The sequence below is a fragment of the Piliocolobus tephrosceles genome, chromosome 2 (genome assembly GCF_002776525.5).
Source record: "Piliocolobus tephrosceles isolate RC106 chromosome 2, ASM277652v3, whole genome shotgun sequence".
NCBI classification, from domain to species: Eukaryota; Metazoa; Chordata; class Mammalia; order Primates; family Cercopithecidae; genus Piliocolobus; species Piliocolobus tephrosceles.
In genome coordinates, this window is record NC_045435.1 from 91,820,108 (window position 1) to 91,838,071 (window position 17,964).

The 17,964-nt window shown below is 40.0% G+C and overlaps 1 protein-coding gene across 1 annotated transcript in view; it reads right to left on the reverse strand.

The window, feature by feature from the left end:
• KIF15 (kinesin family member 15) overlaps positions 1 to 17,964 on the reverse strand; it is a 93,443-nt gene that overhangs the window by 21,249 nt on the left and 54,230 nt on the right. Inside the window, exons 20-26 of the mRNA XM_023231554.2 lie at positions 16,832 to 16,997; positions 7,452 to 7,602; positions 7,171 to 7,256; positions 6,109 to 6,178; positions 5,333 to 5,419; positions 3,997 to 4,101; positions 3,044 to 3,166 (exon numbers count right to left, since the gene is read on the reverse strand). Of these exons, the coding sequence (XP_023087322.2) occupies positions 3,044 to 3,166; positions 3,997 to 4,101; positions 5,333 to 5,419; positions 6,109 to 6,178; positions 7,171 to 7,256; positions 7,452 to 7,602; positions 16,832 to 16,997 (788 nt within the window). The remainder of the gene's footprint in view (positions 1 to 3,043; positions 3,167 to 3,996; positions 4,102 to 5,332; positions 5,420 to 6,108; positions 6,179 to 7,170; positions 7,257 to 7,451; positions 7,603 to 16,831; positions 16,998 to 17,964) is intronic.

Consider the following 17,964-nt stretch of genomic DNA (forward strand, 5'->3'; position numbering starts at 1 on the left):
TCCATCGCTTGCATTACTGCCTGAGCTCCACCTCCTGTCAAATCAGTGGCAGCATCAGATTCTCACAGAAGCATTAACTCTATTGCAAACTGCGTGCCAGGGATCTCGGTTGGGCACTCCTTTTGAGAATCTAATGCCTGATGATCTGTCACTATTTCCCATCACCCCTGGAGAGGACCGTCTAGTTGCAGGAAAACAAGCTCAGGGCTCCCACTGATTCTACATTACGGTGAGTTGTATAATTATTTTATTATATATTACAATGTAAAAATAATAATAGAAATAAAGTACACAGTAAATGTAATGTGCTTGAATCATCCAGAAACCAGCCCCCCTCACCCTCCTGGTCTAAGGAAAAATTGTCTTCCACTAAACTGGTCCCTGGTGCCAAAAAGGCTGAGGACCACTGCCTAATGCAGTAGGAAGTACCGTTATCTCTACAGATATGGCAAATGAAGTACAGGGAGAAATTTAACTACCCCAAGGTCACACAGAATCCCAACTCCGTAGCCTGTGCTCTTAATAACTTGTTACTATTCTACCCTTACTTTCCTTTTATTCTAATTTTAGTTGTCTAATCTTTTTTTTTTTTTCCCCAAGACAGAGTCTTGATCTGTTTCCCAGGCTAGAGTGCAGTGGCATGATCTCAGCTCGCTGCAACCTCTGCCTCCTGGGTTCAAACCATTTTCCTGCCTCGGCCTCCTGAATAGTTGTGATTACAGGCACGCACCACCACACCCAGCTAATTTTTGTATTTTTAGTAGGGATGGGGTTTCACCATGTTGGCCAGGCTGGTCTGGAACTCCTGACCTCAAGTGATCCACCTGCCTCGGCCTCCCAAAATGCTGGGATTACAGGTGTGAGCCACCGCACCCGGCCTATTTTAATCTTACATCTTATGTATGTTAGCAGCTTCAAATCCTTTCTGCGATGTAGCAAGATATAAATACAAATTACTGGGAATAACCATCTTGGATATCTATCCCCACAGGTCCCTAAAATTCAAAACTGGTATGTATAAATGCATCTCATCAGCTTTCCGTGGGCCTCTATTCTTTCCATCTGAAATGTGCACAGAACCATTCAGTCCTAGGCTAGAAAGCTTGGTGCCCACTCTGACTGCTTCTTCCCTTCATGGTACATACCCAACTGGACACCAACAACTGTCACCTGTAGCTCTGCAACACTTCCCAACTCTATCTCACCCCCTATCCCCACTAGCATTTCTTGGCTCAGACCTCATGACCTTTTACCTGGGTTCAATGTCTATGCAGTTTTGGTTTCCTAAAAGATACAGCTGATGCTCCTCAAGACACTTCACTACACAGGCTCAGTCTGCCTCCACTTCACTGCCAGGACCTCGTGTTGGCCACCCTGACTGCTTGCTGTGCTTGGGACACTCCACACACGTTCACACTACCAAGCTTCCCTCTCTGGCAAAATTTTGTACAAATACTCTCTCTTCTGAGGAGGTCTTTAGAATTTCCCCTGGCAGAATTACTCCCCTCCCTCCCTTTTCTGTGCCCCCAGGTTATTACATCATATTACACATATCTCTTAAGTTAGAATGCAGCTTTGATGTAAGTAACAGTGTTTTCAATCATCTTTCCATTCCCAAATGCCAGGTCGGGTACAGGTTGTATAGTAGGTAGATTCAATATTTGTTGAATTTGTTTTATGGGTAGCATAGGTTAGCCAAAACCCCTTTATTTCTAAAGCAAATACAGAACAGTTTATACAATAGGTTATCATCAGTGTGGAAAAAAGGTAAGGCTAAAAGTATATAGGATAGCTTAAAATATATCTTGAAAGTTAAGAAACTGATAACGTGGGGGTAGCTGAGAAATTGGAAGGGTTGGGAGAAAATCCATATTGCTCCTAGCTTATATACTAATTTTTAAAAAGATAAGTTGACATCATCAACAACAAAAAAATTTCCTTTAGCTCTAAGTTACAAATTAACCTGTACTGCTTAATTTTTAAAAAGATAAATTTACATCAACAAAAACAAAAACTTAACCTTAGTAAAACGCAAAAGACAACCCTGAGATCAGCCTGTTTAAACAGCCCTTTTCTGCTGTCTGCTACTACTACTGCATCCAATTAAATGCAATTTCCACTCTGTTCCTCTCACAGGGGTCAGTTATAGGAAGTTAACGTGGTGTCACCAAAAATGATGGAAAATAGATTAGCTATATAAAATACAATAATTTTGGTGAACTTATTATACATGACTACTTGTATCATTATACATTATACAATAATACATTAGTAGTATATAAATACTATCTCCTCAGAGGAGACAGTATACGTATAAGACTGCCAGAGCGGGAAGCTTGGCAGCATGAACGTGTGTGGAGTGTCTTAGGCACAGCAAGCAGTCAGGGTGGCAGCATGAGGTACAGGCAGTGAGGTAGAGGTAGAGTGAGCCTGTGTAGTGAAGCGTCTTGAGGAACATCAGCTGTATAAGGATTACTTCTTTAAAAATCCTGTATTTATTCATTAATAACTTCCACACACAAATACACATTGTCAGGCCTCTGAGCCCAAGCCAAGCCACCACAAGTATACGCCCAGATGTGACTTGCACGTATATACCCAGACGGCCTGAAGTAACTGAAGAATCACAAAAGAAGTGAAAATGCCCTGCCCCTGCCTTAACTGATGACATTCCACCACAAAAGAAGTGAAAATGGCCGGTCCTTGCCTTAACTGATGACATTACCTTGTGAAAGTCCTTTTCCTGGCTTATCCTGGCTCAAAAAGCTCCCCCACTGAGCACCTTGTGACCCCTACTCCTGCCCGCCAGAGAACAAATCACCTTTGACTGTAATTTTCCTTTATCTACCCAAATCCTATAAAACGGCCCCACCCTTATCTCCCTTCGCTGACTCTCTTTTCGGACTCAGCCCGCCTGCACCCAGGTGATTAAAAAGCTTTATTGCTCACACAAAGCCTGTTTGGTGGTCTCTTCACACGGACGCGCATGACACACATATTGACAAGTAATAAGGCAAACAAGCTGTGATGCGTTAATACCTACCTCTATGTCCTCAGAAAGTATTCTCAGCCTAAGGGTTTCTTTCAGATCCAGAATATCCACTTCCTGCCTCTTGATCAACACTCTGTTCTCTTCTCTGTCAACCAAAGCAGAGTTGTATTTGCACTGTAGAAAAGAAAGTCATGCTATAAGAGCTGTTTTATTACCTGTTTGTTTCTAGATTAAAATAACAAGAATGAGTCTGGGTTCCAAGGTGATGACAAGATTAACACAAGGTAATTCAATAAATACTTGCTGACTGAAGGAATAGAAGAATAAGTGCATCAATGGTGAAGAGAAATGGAAAAGTCCTCTAAGTATCAGTGAAAAAAACATCGGGTTTGTCATCTACTGCCTTCAGAAATAAACGTGGAGTGCAGCAAGCTCCCTGTAGAGCAGAGGAGTGAGGAGGAGTGACAAAAGACTTCGCCTTGACCCAGAGGAGAAAAGCATCAACATTGAACTCAGATACATGCTGACAAAATAAGTAATTAATTTTAGGAAATGATATTATATCCAATATTGGGGAAACAAACTCACTTTCTAAATTATTAATGTCTCTGAACTTAACTACAATGTGCTACTGTGTTACTTTTTCCTCAAAGTCACTAAAGAACACCACATTTCCCTTAACTGTCATGGCCGACAACCAGCCTGTTTCTTATCCAGTTTATACCGGCAATTCCCAAACAGTGCACAGAGAACATTGTCCCAGATCAGTGAAAAATGAGAAACACTGCAGCCTACATTGTCTCCCGGAGATAAATACTACATACTTCCATAATAATGACTCTGCAAATCCTACAAACACACAAACCTGTTGAGCTTTATTTAACTAGAATTTCCAAACTTATTTGACCACAGAATCTTTTTTCTGGTGGAGCATGTTAATCTCTTGAAAAGTCTGTGAAGTGTCTCATGTTCAAATTTAACATATTGTTGGTGACCGAACTTACACTGATGTCCTTCAGTTCTTCTTTCAGGGTGTCTACAGTTTCTGTTTTCTCACAGACCGATGTTCTTAGCTCCTGGATCTGGTTCATGAGGTCAGCTACAACTTTCTGATGAGGACAGAAATAATATCTTCATACCCAATGACATTGAGGAGAAGAAAAGTTTTAAATGGTAAATCACCTTTCCTAATGGCAATATGGTAAGTCAATTTTATTTTAGTAAAAGATCATATGTCACATTAGTATCATTTATATATATATATATATATTTTTTTTTTTTTGAGACAGAGTCTCGCTGTGTCACCCAGGCTAGAGTGCAGTGGCGCGATCTCGGCTCACTGCAAGCTCCACCTCCCAGGTTCACGCCATTCTCCTGCCTCAGCCTCCCAACTAGCTGGGATTACAGGCGCCTGCCACCATGCCCGGCTAATTTTTTGTATTTTTAGTAGAGACGGGGTTTCACCATATTAGCCAGCATGGTCTCGATCTTCTGACCTCGTGATCCGCCCACCTCAGCCTCCCAAAGTGCTGGGATTACAGGCATGAGCCACTGCTCCTGGTATCAATTTATATTTTAATGGCTTTATAATTTTTTTTTTTTTTTTTTTTTTGAGACAGAGTTTCACTCTTGTTGCCCAGGCTGGAGTGCAATGGTGCGATCTTGGCTCACTGCAACTTCCGCTTCCCAGGTTCAAGCAATTCTCCTGCCTCAGCCTCCCGAGTAGCTAAGATTACATGTGCCACCACACCTGGATAATTTTGTATTTTTAGTAGAGACAGGGTTTCGCCATGTTGGTCAGGCTGGTCTTAAACTCCTGACCTCCTGCCTTGGCCTCCCAAAGTGCCGGAATTACAGGCATGAGCCATTGTGCCCAGTCTATCATATTTCATTTAATCATTTGTTTTGGTGTTATGAATGTATATGAGCTAGACATAGAAGCATTTTATACCTAATTTTAAACTTGGACATATATACTATTTTTATTATTCTAGTTAAAGTCAACACCAGGGATTTGAAAATTTGTATCATGGGACTTCGAGTCAACAAGAAAGGGTCACACTAATATCAGCATCCTAGTTAAAACCGTAGGATGCGTTTTAGAAACATTGCCATCCAAAGTGACAGTAGTTTGTACTTGAAGTTACATGGAAAATTAACTTCAGTGGAAGACCTCATTCTCTAGCAACCTTGGAAGATGAGCAAGGCCTAACTGCATACAGAAATATTCATACTATCTATTGGTCACCCTGGAGGTGCAAGAAGAGGTAGGAGAAAAAAATGTTAAACTAGCATTTATAAGAAAATGCACAGAAAGATGTAGCCTCAAACTCTACCAACCTTATCAGAATCTCTAGACTTTTCCAGGGAACTGATCACTTTTTCAGTAGCAAGCAAGCTTTCTTCTAGTTTCTGCACTTTTGCCATCTATGGTGAAAAAGAAATATTTTTAGAAGAATAATTAAATCACAAAGTTAACCATATACACAGATAAACAAGTTGAAAGCAGCTTCTCATATTATAGAGTCTACGCTAGGAGTAATACTTGAAAATGACAAATCAGGTTGAAAGGCAGTGATTTTGTGCTGTCTACCAGGAGACTACCAACAAATTATTATTGTAACCCTCTGGGAGTTAGAAAAACAAGAGTTGAAAAACAACAGGCCGGGCACGGTGGCTCATGCCTGTAATCCCAGAACTTTGGGAGGCCAAGGTAGGTGGATCACTTGAGCTCAAGAGTTCGACCCTGGGCAACATGGTGAAACCCCATCTCTACAAAAAATACAAATATTTAGCCAGGCATAGTAGTGCACGCCCATAGTCCCAGCTACTCGAGAGGCTGAGGTGTGAAAATCACCTGAGCTTGGGAAGTCAAGGCTACAGTGAGCCATCACTGTGCCACAGAACTGCAGCCTGGGTGACAGAGTGAGACACTGTCTTAAAAAAAGAAGAAAATAATAATAATAATAATAATAGAACCAGCCCCAAATTCCATCTCTTTCTTACTAATTTCCAACATCTGCAAGCTGAAATCATTTTTATAATAAGCCTCTTTAGGGATCAGGAATAAAAGTTATAAACTTCAAATTCTAGAGTTAGAGTAATAGAAAATTTACCTGCTGCTCACACTTGGCCATTTCTTTCTGTTTCTCCTGACGTACAGCCTCAAGAACTTTTAAGATTTCTCTGGAAGAGAAGAATTGTCTTTTACCCCTGACTTCATTCAATGAAAACAGGAACTGAATCTGTTAGTACAGAAGAGATTAAGTGCAAATGAACTTTGTTAGGCACACACTTGGTGTCAGGTATTACCTTCCAGTGGGGATCAGAAATTTGAACCCATTTCTTCAACAATTATTCAGTGAGAACCCATTTTTGTGCCATGACTGTTTTTCCTCAGAGTGTTCAGTACTCCTAAATATAACATATATAATATAGTATTTGTTTATTACCTGTCTCCCTGTGCTCGAAGTTAAAATCCATGAGGACAGGGATGTTTTGTTCACTGTTTCACCTCTAAATGTTCTGGCATTCACCAGATCAGTGCCTGGCTTGTTGGACATCAGTAAATGTTTGAATGAATGAGTAAATGTCAATTGCTTGTCTCTCAACTGGATGTATGCTCTACGTTTACCACTGTATACCAGGGCCTAGAAGAAAATCGACCTCATAGGAAGAGCTCCATAAGTACCTACTGAATAAACAAATTCTTCTCATTAGAGTGACTCTCAGCCTAGTGATTGAGGAGATTCACTGAGGTTACCAAGGAGAGGAACTTGGAAAGAGGGAAGAAATATGGCAGCATTCCTGTTAGGGGACATTCCTGGTGGAAAAAGATTCGTAGACACAGAAATAAAAATCTGTCTCCTCCTTCCAATAATAAAAGGAATAGTCAGAAGTCATCTTATTATATATTTGCTGTGATTTATTTACAGAAGGCCCTGAGTTCTGATTACCACCAATTCCTATTCATTTAAAAGTACTATAGTTAGTTGTTAAATGTTTTGAAAAATTAAGTTTCTCCACATAGCCATTTATACAAAAGAACCTGCTGTTCCTTTTGGAATGCTTTAAAAAAATAACTCTTTACAGGGTACTGGCAATAAAAAAAACAAGATTAAGAATGTGGTATTAAACAATATTCTAGTATGCTAGTAGAAAAGATAAATAGCACTCACTTAGAACTGTTTTCTTTATCTTCTTCAAACTGTAATGATAATTTGTTATTGCGTTCTTTTTCTGCCTCAAGAAGCTCCATCAAATTCTACAAGACAACATTAGATTTTAAGTAACTGTTACTAGTAATGCGCAGTCAACAAACATGTCAAGTACCTTCTATGTGGCAAGCACTGTGGGCAAGTATAGCAAGGAAGGAGGAAAGGACAGTCCTTATCCTACACTCAAAAGGACAGTCACAGATGCAGGACAAATTCACCAACCAATTCCCTTCTTAACGTACGTTCAGGTCAGATTTCAGAGTTTCATTTTCTTTTTTGCAGTTTTGGAGGTTTCTTGAAAGTTGGTCAATTTCAAATTTCATTACTTCCTGTAAGTTGTCATAGGAATCCTGTAGGCAGGCTTTGCTCTCAAGCAGCTTTTCGTTTTCTAACCTTTATAAGGAAAATATTTTAAAAATGGTAAATAAACATTTAATGTATTTCTATTAATCAGATCATCTGCACTTCAATTTATCCCATCTACAGCCCATTCCCAACTCACATAAGCCTCAAGTGATATAAGGCTCCTTATGGACCTGTGTGAAATGTCCATGATGCACAAACATGTGAGACACACTGGACCACAGAGTAGTTTGGTAGGAACAGAAAAGACAAGTAGAAGCATTAGCTTGCAGGCATCACTTCCTCATTCTCTCCCCATGGCTTCAACCAGACATGCTTAATTGATTAGCAATTTATAGTGATTAGACTCATTTAGGGGTTTCCAGACCTAAACCCTCACGTAAGCCAGGCACTGGCTGTTAATTTCCAAGTTTTATTGATAGCTCAACTCCAACTATTCATACATCCTCTCAGCTCTAGGAACATCAAGATGACAATGTGACTTTGATTTGAGCAAGAGAGAAAATGTCTTTGGCAGATAATTACTACTTTTTTTTTGGTTTTCATCCTCTTATTTCCCTAAGTAAGCTGTAGCACCTCCAAGAATCCAGAACTCAGCCAAGAACTACCACACAATCAATCTGACCTCTGGATCATTCAAAACAGATGTCCTAGCTTATGTACAGAAGGTTGTATTATAATGGAATATCTGGAATATTATATATTATATATGGAATAGCTGCTATACGAACTCAGAGCAGAAGCAGCAAATCATAAAGTGGTATAAATCAGTTGCTAAAGATAGATAACGGGCAACAGATGGTAGGGAAGGGGAACATATTTACGCATTTATGGCACAAACTATACAGATACAGATATATAAAGTAGACAAAATAATTCAAGAAACACATAGCAGTGTTGTGCTGTTTCATTCAGAGGCCTTAACAACCATTGAAGGCCACAGTGAAATACAAGCAGCCCAGTAAATGATGTACTTAAACTGGAGACACTGAGAAGGTTAAATTGTGTTCAGTGTATTTAAAAAGCTAGGAAGAGGCTGGGCACAGTGGCTCATGCCTCTAATCCCAGCACTTTGGGAAGCTGAGGTGGGTGGATTGCTTGAGCTCAGGGGTTTGAAAACAGCCTGGGCAACATGGCGAAACTCTGTCTCTACAAAAAATACAAAAAGTAGCTGGGTGCACTGGCATGTGCCTGTAGTCCCAGCTATGTGGGGGCTGAGGGGGGAGGACAGCTTGAGCCCGGGATATTGAGGCTGCAGTAAGCCATGTTTATGCCACTGCACTCCAGCCTGGGTGACAAAGTGAGACACTGTCTCAAAAACAAACAAACAAACCTAGGACGTATTTAATGATGAAAACAGAATTTAAGTACGTACCAAAATATAGTGGATTCTTAACATTTTTTGATGTAGTTCAACTCCGACATATAAACATTAGGAAATTAAGATCCCATGAGATTGGTGACTTCAAAAAATATTACACAAAATAGTTTGAGGTGAGACCAAGATCATCAGATCCAGTGATTCAGAAGTTAAAACAAATGCTAAGTGTAAGAGAAGGCAACAGTGCACCTGTGATAAGTTATCGATAAATTATCTATTTTGTTTAACTAATTTGAGTTGGGTTACACCACTTGCACTTCAAGTACATTACCGGCCAATCAGAGAGCTAGATAAATGGACTTGGTGCTGGGGAAATGGGACAGGGTGGTGGAGGCTGTGCTGACCCAGACAGCACATTCCATCTCTAAATAGAAAGGAGTGAGTTTTGCAGCAACTGATGTCTGCCATGTAGGGATGTGGGCCTAGTGGTACCAAATTGTATGATTTCGCTACAGAATGCTGAAATATAGATTTTTATAAGAAAACACTCAATTTTTTAAATGCTATGTTCATTTATTTTTCTTTAGCCACTGGGCAGGCCTAAGAAAAATGTATGTGAATTAGGCAAGATGGCCAAATAGGAACAGCTGTAGTCTGCAGCTCCCAGTGGGATTGACACAGAAGACAGGTGGTTTCTGCATTTCCAACTGAAGTACCTGGTTCATCTCACTGGGACTAGTTGGACAGTGGGTGCAGACCATGGAGGGCGAGCAAAAGCACAGCAGGTGTCGCCTCACCCGGGAAGCGCAAGGGGTTGGGGAATTTCCCTTTCCTAGACAAGGGAAGCCGTGAAAGACTGTACCTGGAAAAATGGGACACTCTCTCCCTAATACTGAGCTTTTCCAATGGTCTTATCAAATGGCACACCAGGAGATTATATCCCGCACCTAGCTTGGTGGGTCTGATGCCCATGGAGCCTGGCTCACTGCTAGCACAGCAGTCTGAGATCAACCTGCGAGGTAGCAGCCAGGCAGGGAGAGGGCCATCAGCCATTGCTGAGGCTTGAGTAGGTAAACAAAGCGGCCTGGAAGCTGGAACTGGGTGGAGCCCACCACAGCTCAGCAAGGCCAGCTGCCTCTATAGATTCCACCTCTGGGGGCAGGGCACAGCTGAGCAAAAGGCAGCAGAAACTTCTGCAGACTTAAACGTCCCTGTCTGACAGCTCTGAAGAGAGCCATGGTTCTCCCAACATGGTGTTTGAGCTCTGAGAATGGACAGACTGCCTCCTCAAGTGGGTCCCTGACCCCTGTGTGGCCTAACTGGGAGACACCTCCCAGTAGGGGCCGACTGACACCTCATACAGGTGGGTGCCCCTCTGGGACGAAGCTTCCAGAGGAAGGATCAGGCAGCAATATTTGCTGTTCTGCAGCCTCCACTGGTGATACCCAGGCAAACAGGGTCTGGAGTGGACCTCCAGCAAATGCCAACAGACCTGCAGCTGAGGGACCTGACTGTTAGAAGGAAAACTAACAAACAGAAAGGAACAGCACCAACATCAACAAAAAGGGCATCCACACCGAAACCTCATCTGCAGGTCACCAACATCAAAGATCAAAGGTAGATAAAACCACAAAGATGGGGAGAAACCACAGCAGAAAAGCTGAAAATTCTAAAAACCAGAGCGCCTCTTCTCCAAAGGATTGCAGCTCCTCACCAGCAACAGAACAAAGCTGGACAGAGAATGACTTTGACAAGTTGACAGAAGTAGGCTTCAGAAGGTCAGTAATAACAAACTTCTCTGAGCTAAAGGAGCATGTTTGAACCCATTGCAAGGAAGCTAAAAACCTTGAAAAAAGATTAGACAAATGGCTAACTAGAATAAACAGTGCAGAGAAGACCTTAAATGAACCGATGGAGCTGAAAACCATGGCACGAGAACTTCGTGACGCATGCACAAGCTTCAATAGTGGATTCGATCAAGTGGAAGAAAGGGTATCAGGGATTGAAGATCAAATTAATGAAATAAAGTGAGAAGAGAAGTTTAGAGAAAACAGAGTAAAAAGAAATGAACAAAGCCTCCAAGAAACATGGGACTATGTGAAAAGACCAAATCTACGTTTGATTGGTGTACTTGAAAGTGACAGGGAGAATGGAACCAAGTTGGAAAACACTTTTCAGGATATTATTATCCAGGAGAACTTCCCCAACCTTGCAAGGCAGGCCACCATTCAAATTCAGGAAATACAGAGAACACCACAAAGATACTCCTCAAGAAGAGCAACCCCAAGACACATAATTGTCAGATTCACCAAGGCTGAAGTAAAGGAAAAAAATGTTAAGAGCAGCCAGAGAGAAAGGTCGGGTTACCCACAAAGGGAAGCCCATCAGACTAACAGTGGATCTCTTCGCAAAAACTCTATAAGCCAGAAGAGTGTGGGGGGCAACATTCAACATTCTTAAAGAAAAGAATTTTCAATTATTAAAGAATTTTCATATCCAGCCAAACTAAGCTTCATAAGTGAAGGTGAAATAAAATCCTTTACAGACAAGCAAATGCTGAGAGATTTTGTCACCACCAGGCCTGCCTTACAAGAGCTCCTGAAGAAAGCACTAAAAATGGAACGGAACAACTAGTACCAGCCACTGCAAAAATATGCCAAATTGTAAAGACCATCGATGCTAGGAAGAAACTACATCAAATAACGAGCAAAATAACCAGCTAACATCATAATGACAGGATCAAATTCACACATAACAATATTAACCTTAAATGTAAATGGACTAAATGGTTCAATTAAAAGACACAGACTGGAAAATTGGATAAAGAGTCAAGACCCTTGGTGTGCTGTATTCAGGAGACCCATCTCACATGCAGACACACATAGGTTCAAAATAAAGGGATGGAGGAAGATCTACCAAGCAAATGGAAAGCAAAGAAAAGCAGGGATTGCAATCCTAGTCTCTCATAAAACAGACTTCAAACCAACAAAGATCAAAAGAGACAAAGAAGGTCATTACATAATGGTAAAGGGATCAATTCAACAAGAAGAGCTAACTATCCTAAATATATATGCACCCAATACAGGAGCACCCAGATTCCTAAAACAAGTCGTTAGAGACCTACAAAGAGACTTAGACTCCCACACAATAATAATGGGAGACTTTAACACCCCACTGTTAATACTAGACAGATCAATGAGACAGAAGGTTAACAAGGATATCCAGAACTTGAACTCAGCTCTGCACCAAGCAGACCGAATAGACATCTACAGAACTCTCCACCCCAAATTAACAGAATATACATTCTTCTCAGCACCACATCGCACTTACTCCAAAATTGAACACATAGTTGGAAGTAAAGCACTCCTCAGCAAATGTAAAAGAACAGAAATCACAACAAACTGTCTCTTAGACCAAAGTGCAATAAATTAGAACTCAGGAGTAAGAGATTCACTCAAAACCACACAACTACATGGAAACTGAACAACCTGCTCCTGAATGACTACTGGGTAAATAACAAAATGAAGGCAGAAATAAAGATGTTCTTTGAAACCAATGAGAACAAAGATACAACATACCAGAATCTCTGGGACACATTTAAAGCAGTGTGTAGAAGGAAATTCATAGCACTAAATGCCCATAAGAGAAAGCATAAAAGATCTAAAATTGACACCCTAACATCACAACTAAAAGAACTAGAGAAGCAAGAGGAAACACATTCAAAAGCTAGCAGAAGGCAGGAAATAACTAAGATCAGAGCATAACTGAAAGAGACAGAGACACAAAAAAACCCTTCAGAAAATTAATGAACCCAGGAGCTGGTTTTCTGAAAAGATCAACAAAATTGATAGACTGCTAGCAAGACTAATAAAGAAAAAAAGAGAGAAGAATCAGATAGATGCAATAAAAAATGATAAAGGGGATATCACCACCAATCCCACAGAAATACAAACTACCATCAGAGAATACTATAAACACCTCTATGCAAATAAACTAGAAAATCTAGAAGAAATGGATGAATTCCTGGACACATACACCCTCCCAAGACTAAACCAGGAAGAAGCTGAATCTCTGAATAGACCAATAACAGGCTCTGAAATTGAAGCTTTAATTAATAGCCTAGCAACCCAAACAAGTCCAGGACCAGATGGATTCACAGCTGAATTCTACCAGAGGTACAAAGAGGAGCTGGTACCATCCCTTCTGAAACTATTCCAATCAACAGAAAAAGAGGGAATCCTCCTTAACTCATTTTATGAGGCCAACATCATCCTGATACCAAAGCCTGGCAGAGACACAACAAAAAAAGAGAATTTTAGACCAATATCCCTGATGAATGTCAATGCAAAAATCCTCAATAAAATACTGGCAAACTGAATCCAGCAGCACATCAAAAAGCTTATCCACTACAATCAAGTCAGCTGTATCTATGGCATGCAAGGCTGGCTCAACATACGCAAATCAATAGATATAATCCATCACATAAACAGAACCAATGACAAAAACCACATGATTATTTCAATAGATGCAGAAAAGGCCTTTGACAAAATTCAACAGCCCTTCATGTTGAAAACTCTCAATAAACTAGATATTGATAGAATATATCTCAAAATAATAAGAGCTATTTATGACAAACTCACAGCCAATATCATACTGAATGGGCAAAAACTGGAAGCATTCCCTTTGAAAACTGGCACAAGACAGGGATGCCCTCTCTCACCACTCCTATTCAACATAGTGTTGGAAGTTTTGGCCAGGGCAATCAGACAAGAGAAAGAAATAAGGGCTATTCAATTAGGAAAATAGGAAGTCGAATTGTCCCTGTTTGCAGACGACATGATTGTATATTTAGAAAACCTCATCATCTCAGCCCAAAATCTCCTTAAGCTGATAAGCAACTTCAGCAAAGTCTCAGGATACAAAATCATGTGCAAAAATCACAAGCATTCCTATACACCAATAATGGACAGAGAGCCAAATTATGAGTGAACTCCCATTCACAACTGCTACAAGGAGAATAAAATACCTAGGAATCCAACTTACAAGGGATGTGAAGGACCTCTTCAAGGAGAACTATACTACAAACCACTGCTCAACGAAATAAAAGAGGACACAAACAAATGGAAGAACATTACATGCTCATGGATAGGAAGAATCAATATCATGAAAATGGCCATACTGCCCAGAGTAATTGATAGATTCAATGCCATCCCCATCAAGCTACCAATGACTTTCTTCACAGAATTGGAAAAAACTACTTTAAAGTTCACATGGAACCAAAAAAGAGCCCGCATTGCCAAGACAATCCTAAGCCAAAAGAACAAAGCTGGAGGCATCACGCTACCTGACTTCAAACTATGCTACAAGGCTTCAGTAACCAAAGCAGCCTTGTACTGGTACCAAAACAGAGAGATAGACCAATGGAACAGAACATAGGCCTCAGAAATAATACCACACATCTACAACCATCTGATCTTTGACAAACCTGACAAAAACAAGAAATGGGGAAGGATTCCCTATTTAATAAATGGTGCTGGGAAAACTGGCTAGCCATATGTAGAAAGCTGAAACTAGATCCCTTCCTTATACCTTATACAAAAATTAATTCAAGATGGATTAAATACTTAAATGTTAGACCTAAAACCATAAAAACCCTAGAAGAAAACCTAGCCAATACCATTCAGGACATAGGCATGGGCAAAGACTTCATGACTAAAACACCAAAAGCAATGGCAACAAAAGCCAAAATAGACAAATGGGATCTAATTAAACTAAAGAGCCTCTACACAGCAAAAGAAACTACCATCAGAGTGAACAGGCAACCTACAGAATGGGAGAACATTTTTGCAATCTACCTATCTGACAAAGGGCTAATATCCAGAATCTCCGAAGAACTTAAACAAGTTTACTAGAACAAAACAATCCCATCAAAAAGTGGGCAAAGGATATAAACAGACATATCTCAAAAAAAGACATTTATGCAACAAACAGACACATGAAAAAAATGCTCATCATCACTGGTCATCAGAGAAATGCAAATCAAAACCACAATGAGATACCATCTCAGACCAGTTAGAATGGCAATCATTAAAAAGTCAGGGAACAACAGATGCTGGAGAGGATGTGGAGAAATAGGAATGCTTTTACACTGTTGGTGGGAGTGTAAATTAGTTCAACCATTGTGGAAGACAGTGTGGTGATTCCTCAAGGATCTGGAACTAGAGATACCGTTTGACCCACTGATCCCATTACTGGGTGTATACCCAACGGATTATAAATCATGCTGCTATAAAGACACATGCACATGTATGTTTATTGTGGCACTATTCACAATAGCAAAGACTTGGAACCAACCCAAATGTCCATCAATGATAGACTAGATTAAGAAAATGTGGCACACATACACCATGGAATACTATGCAGCCATAAAAAAGGATGAGTTCATGTCCTTTCCAGGGACATGGATGAAGCTGGAAACCATCATTCTCAGCAAACTAACACAAGGACAGAAAACCAAACACCGCATGTTCTCACTGGTAGGTGGGAACTGAATGAGAACACTTGGACACAGGGCGGGGAACATCACACACCAGGGCCTGTCAGGGGGTAGGGTCTGGGGGAGGGATAGCATTAGGAGAAATCCTAATGTAAATGATGAGTTAATGGGTGCAGCAAAGCAACATGGCACATGTATACCTATGTAACAAACCTGCACGTTGTGCACATGTACCCTAGAACTTAAAGTAAAATAAAAATTAAAAAAAAAAAAAAACAACAAAAGAAGGAAGACGCAGCAGATAAATATGGGATTTTGCCTAAAACTCAAGCTATTCAACATTCAGTGAGATAGAGATATGGCAAGGAAAGGTTACAAATGTCATCACTTTCTCTGTTATGAAAATGAAACTATTGTCAGTATTTCATTAGTAATAATTATGCATTTTTTCATTTTACAAATAGAAATGAATCTTTTAATTAAAAAAAAAAGGAAAAATGTATGTACAGATAGCTCTGGCCTGCAGATCTCAAGTTTTCTTCCTCTCTTTCAATTTCTGGTTGTATATCCAAAAAACGCTCAACAGCTACAGATTTTAATCTTTGTTATGTCTACAAAAATTAAACTCAAGGCTGCCTATTAGTAGCTTTTCCAGAGCAAACAGTTACATTTACATCACATTCACAGTATAACATTCATGTCCATTATTAAATTATGGCTATAGACACAGGAGACATTGTCAAAAAGTGTTATGTTATACAAAAGGTTGAAATTAGCAAGAAGAAAAAAGGAAACAGTAAATAACAAAGAAGAATCTATTTACATGTGAGATTACATTTGTGTCAAGATTACCAGTACTGACCAATCAGCCAGCCTTTGTAGAGTTAGTGTGCACAGCAGTGATGACTATTGTTTTGATTTACCTTACACTGTCCTTTCTTCTAGTAAGAGCACACCTTTCCTTCCAGAGCAGGCACATTACTCTATGTTGTTGGGCCAGTGCCATCTCAAACCTGGTAAGTGACTAGTCCAAAGGGGAGCAGATGACTCAAGCAAAACCAATTCAGATTTTCTCTGGGATAATACATGGCTGTTGGAAGAGAGAATTTCTTTACAGGAGTTTTTATGCTGGGAACCAAAATATGGAGCTGTGTGAGGCAATCTGTTCCTTGTCACAGAGAAGAAGGACCTCAATAATAGGAGGGAATAAGAGCAATACATAGAACAGAGCAGAGCTGAGAGAGATAGACCACTGACAATATTGTTTGAGACTAGTCTGTTCCTGAAACTAAAATCACCTCCGGGGTCTCCCAATATTGGAGCCAATAAATTATCCTTTTTATTTGTTTAACTGCTTTGAGTTGGGTTTAACACTTGCAACTTCAAACAGTCGTAGGTTACAGCCAATCAGGCAACTTGAAACCATAAGAAAACAACTCTACCTGAGATTATCCAATTGAAGCTGTACATGCATGTGTCTTTCGGAAAGTTTGTTGAATTCTTTCTCCTGACTCATTTTGAATGAACTATACTCCAATTTCACTGAAGAAAGCTCCTTGTCAGCAGAATGAAGGACTACTCGCAGGTCGTGCACCTCACTTTTCAAAACTAAAAAACAAATAAAACATATCCTCAATAGGTTTCTTAAAGCAGACAAATAAATTTGATAGGTACTATTCCCACAATTAGCAAAATCAAGTCGAAAATACTATTTTAAGGAAAAATGTTGAAGAATTAAGTGGTGGGTACCTAGCAGCCCTGAGATTTCTGTTTTCTTCCTCTCCCTTGCACACGGTTTTCGGTAAATTCCTACTGAAATAGAAAGAGTTAACATCTGTCCCTGACTTACAGGTCACTTGACTTTGCTAGATTTCTCCTGTAAAATGTGCTTCAAAACTCCTAACATAAGGGCAGGCACAGTGGCTCATGCCTATAATCCCAGCACTTTGTGAGGCTGAGGCAGGCGAAATGCTTGAGGTTAGGAGTTCGAGACCAGCCTGAGCAACATGGCAAAACCCTGTCTCTACCAAAAATACAAAAAATTAGCTGGGTGTGGTGGTGAGCACCTGTGGTCCCAGCTACTCAGGAGGCTGAGGTGGGAGGATCGCTTGAGCCTGGGAGGTGGAGGTTACAGTGAGCCGAGATCGCACCACTGCACTCCAGCCTGCATGACAAAGTGAGACTCTGTCTCAAAACAAACAAACAAACAAAACTCTTAATATAAGAAAAAAAAATTAAAAGATGTAACGTATTTTAAGTGAGCTCATCTTAGTTACTGAAAAATCCCTTGGAAATTTGCCTAAACTTTCTAACATGGGTCAAACACTTCAGGTCTTCTAAGACAACTACAACTGCAAATAGTATTAGTTAACTTTTTAGTTCAAAGGAAACAGAATGCCTATCTCTTTTTGTTTTAGCTTTATTACAAACCACTGCAAGTACTTTAATGAAGTGAAAAATAAAGTGAAAACACTGGGAATCAAATGATACTCCCACATCCAAAAACATATACAAATATATAACCTATGCTTTGCTAATATTAAAACATTCATGAATTCAAGACACTTCATTTTCA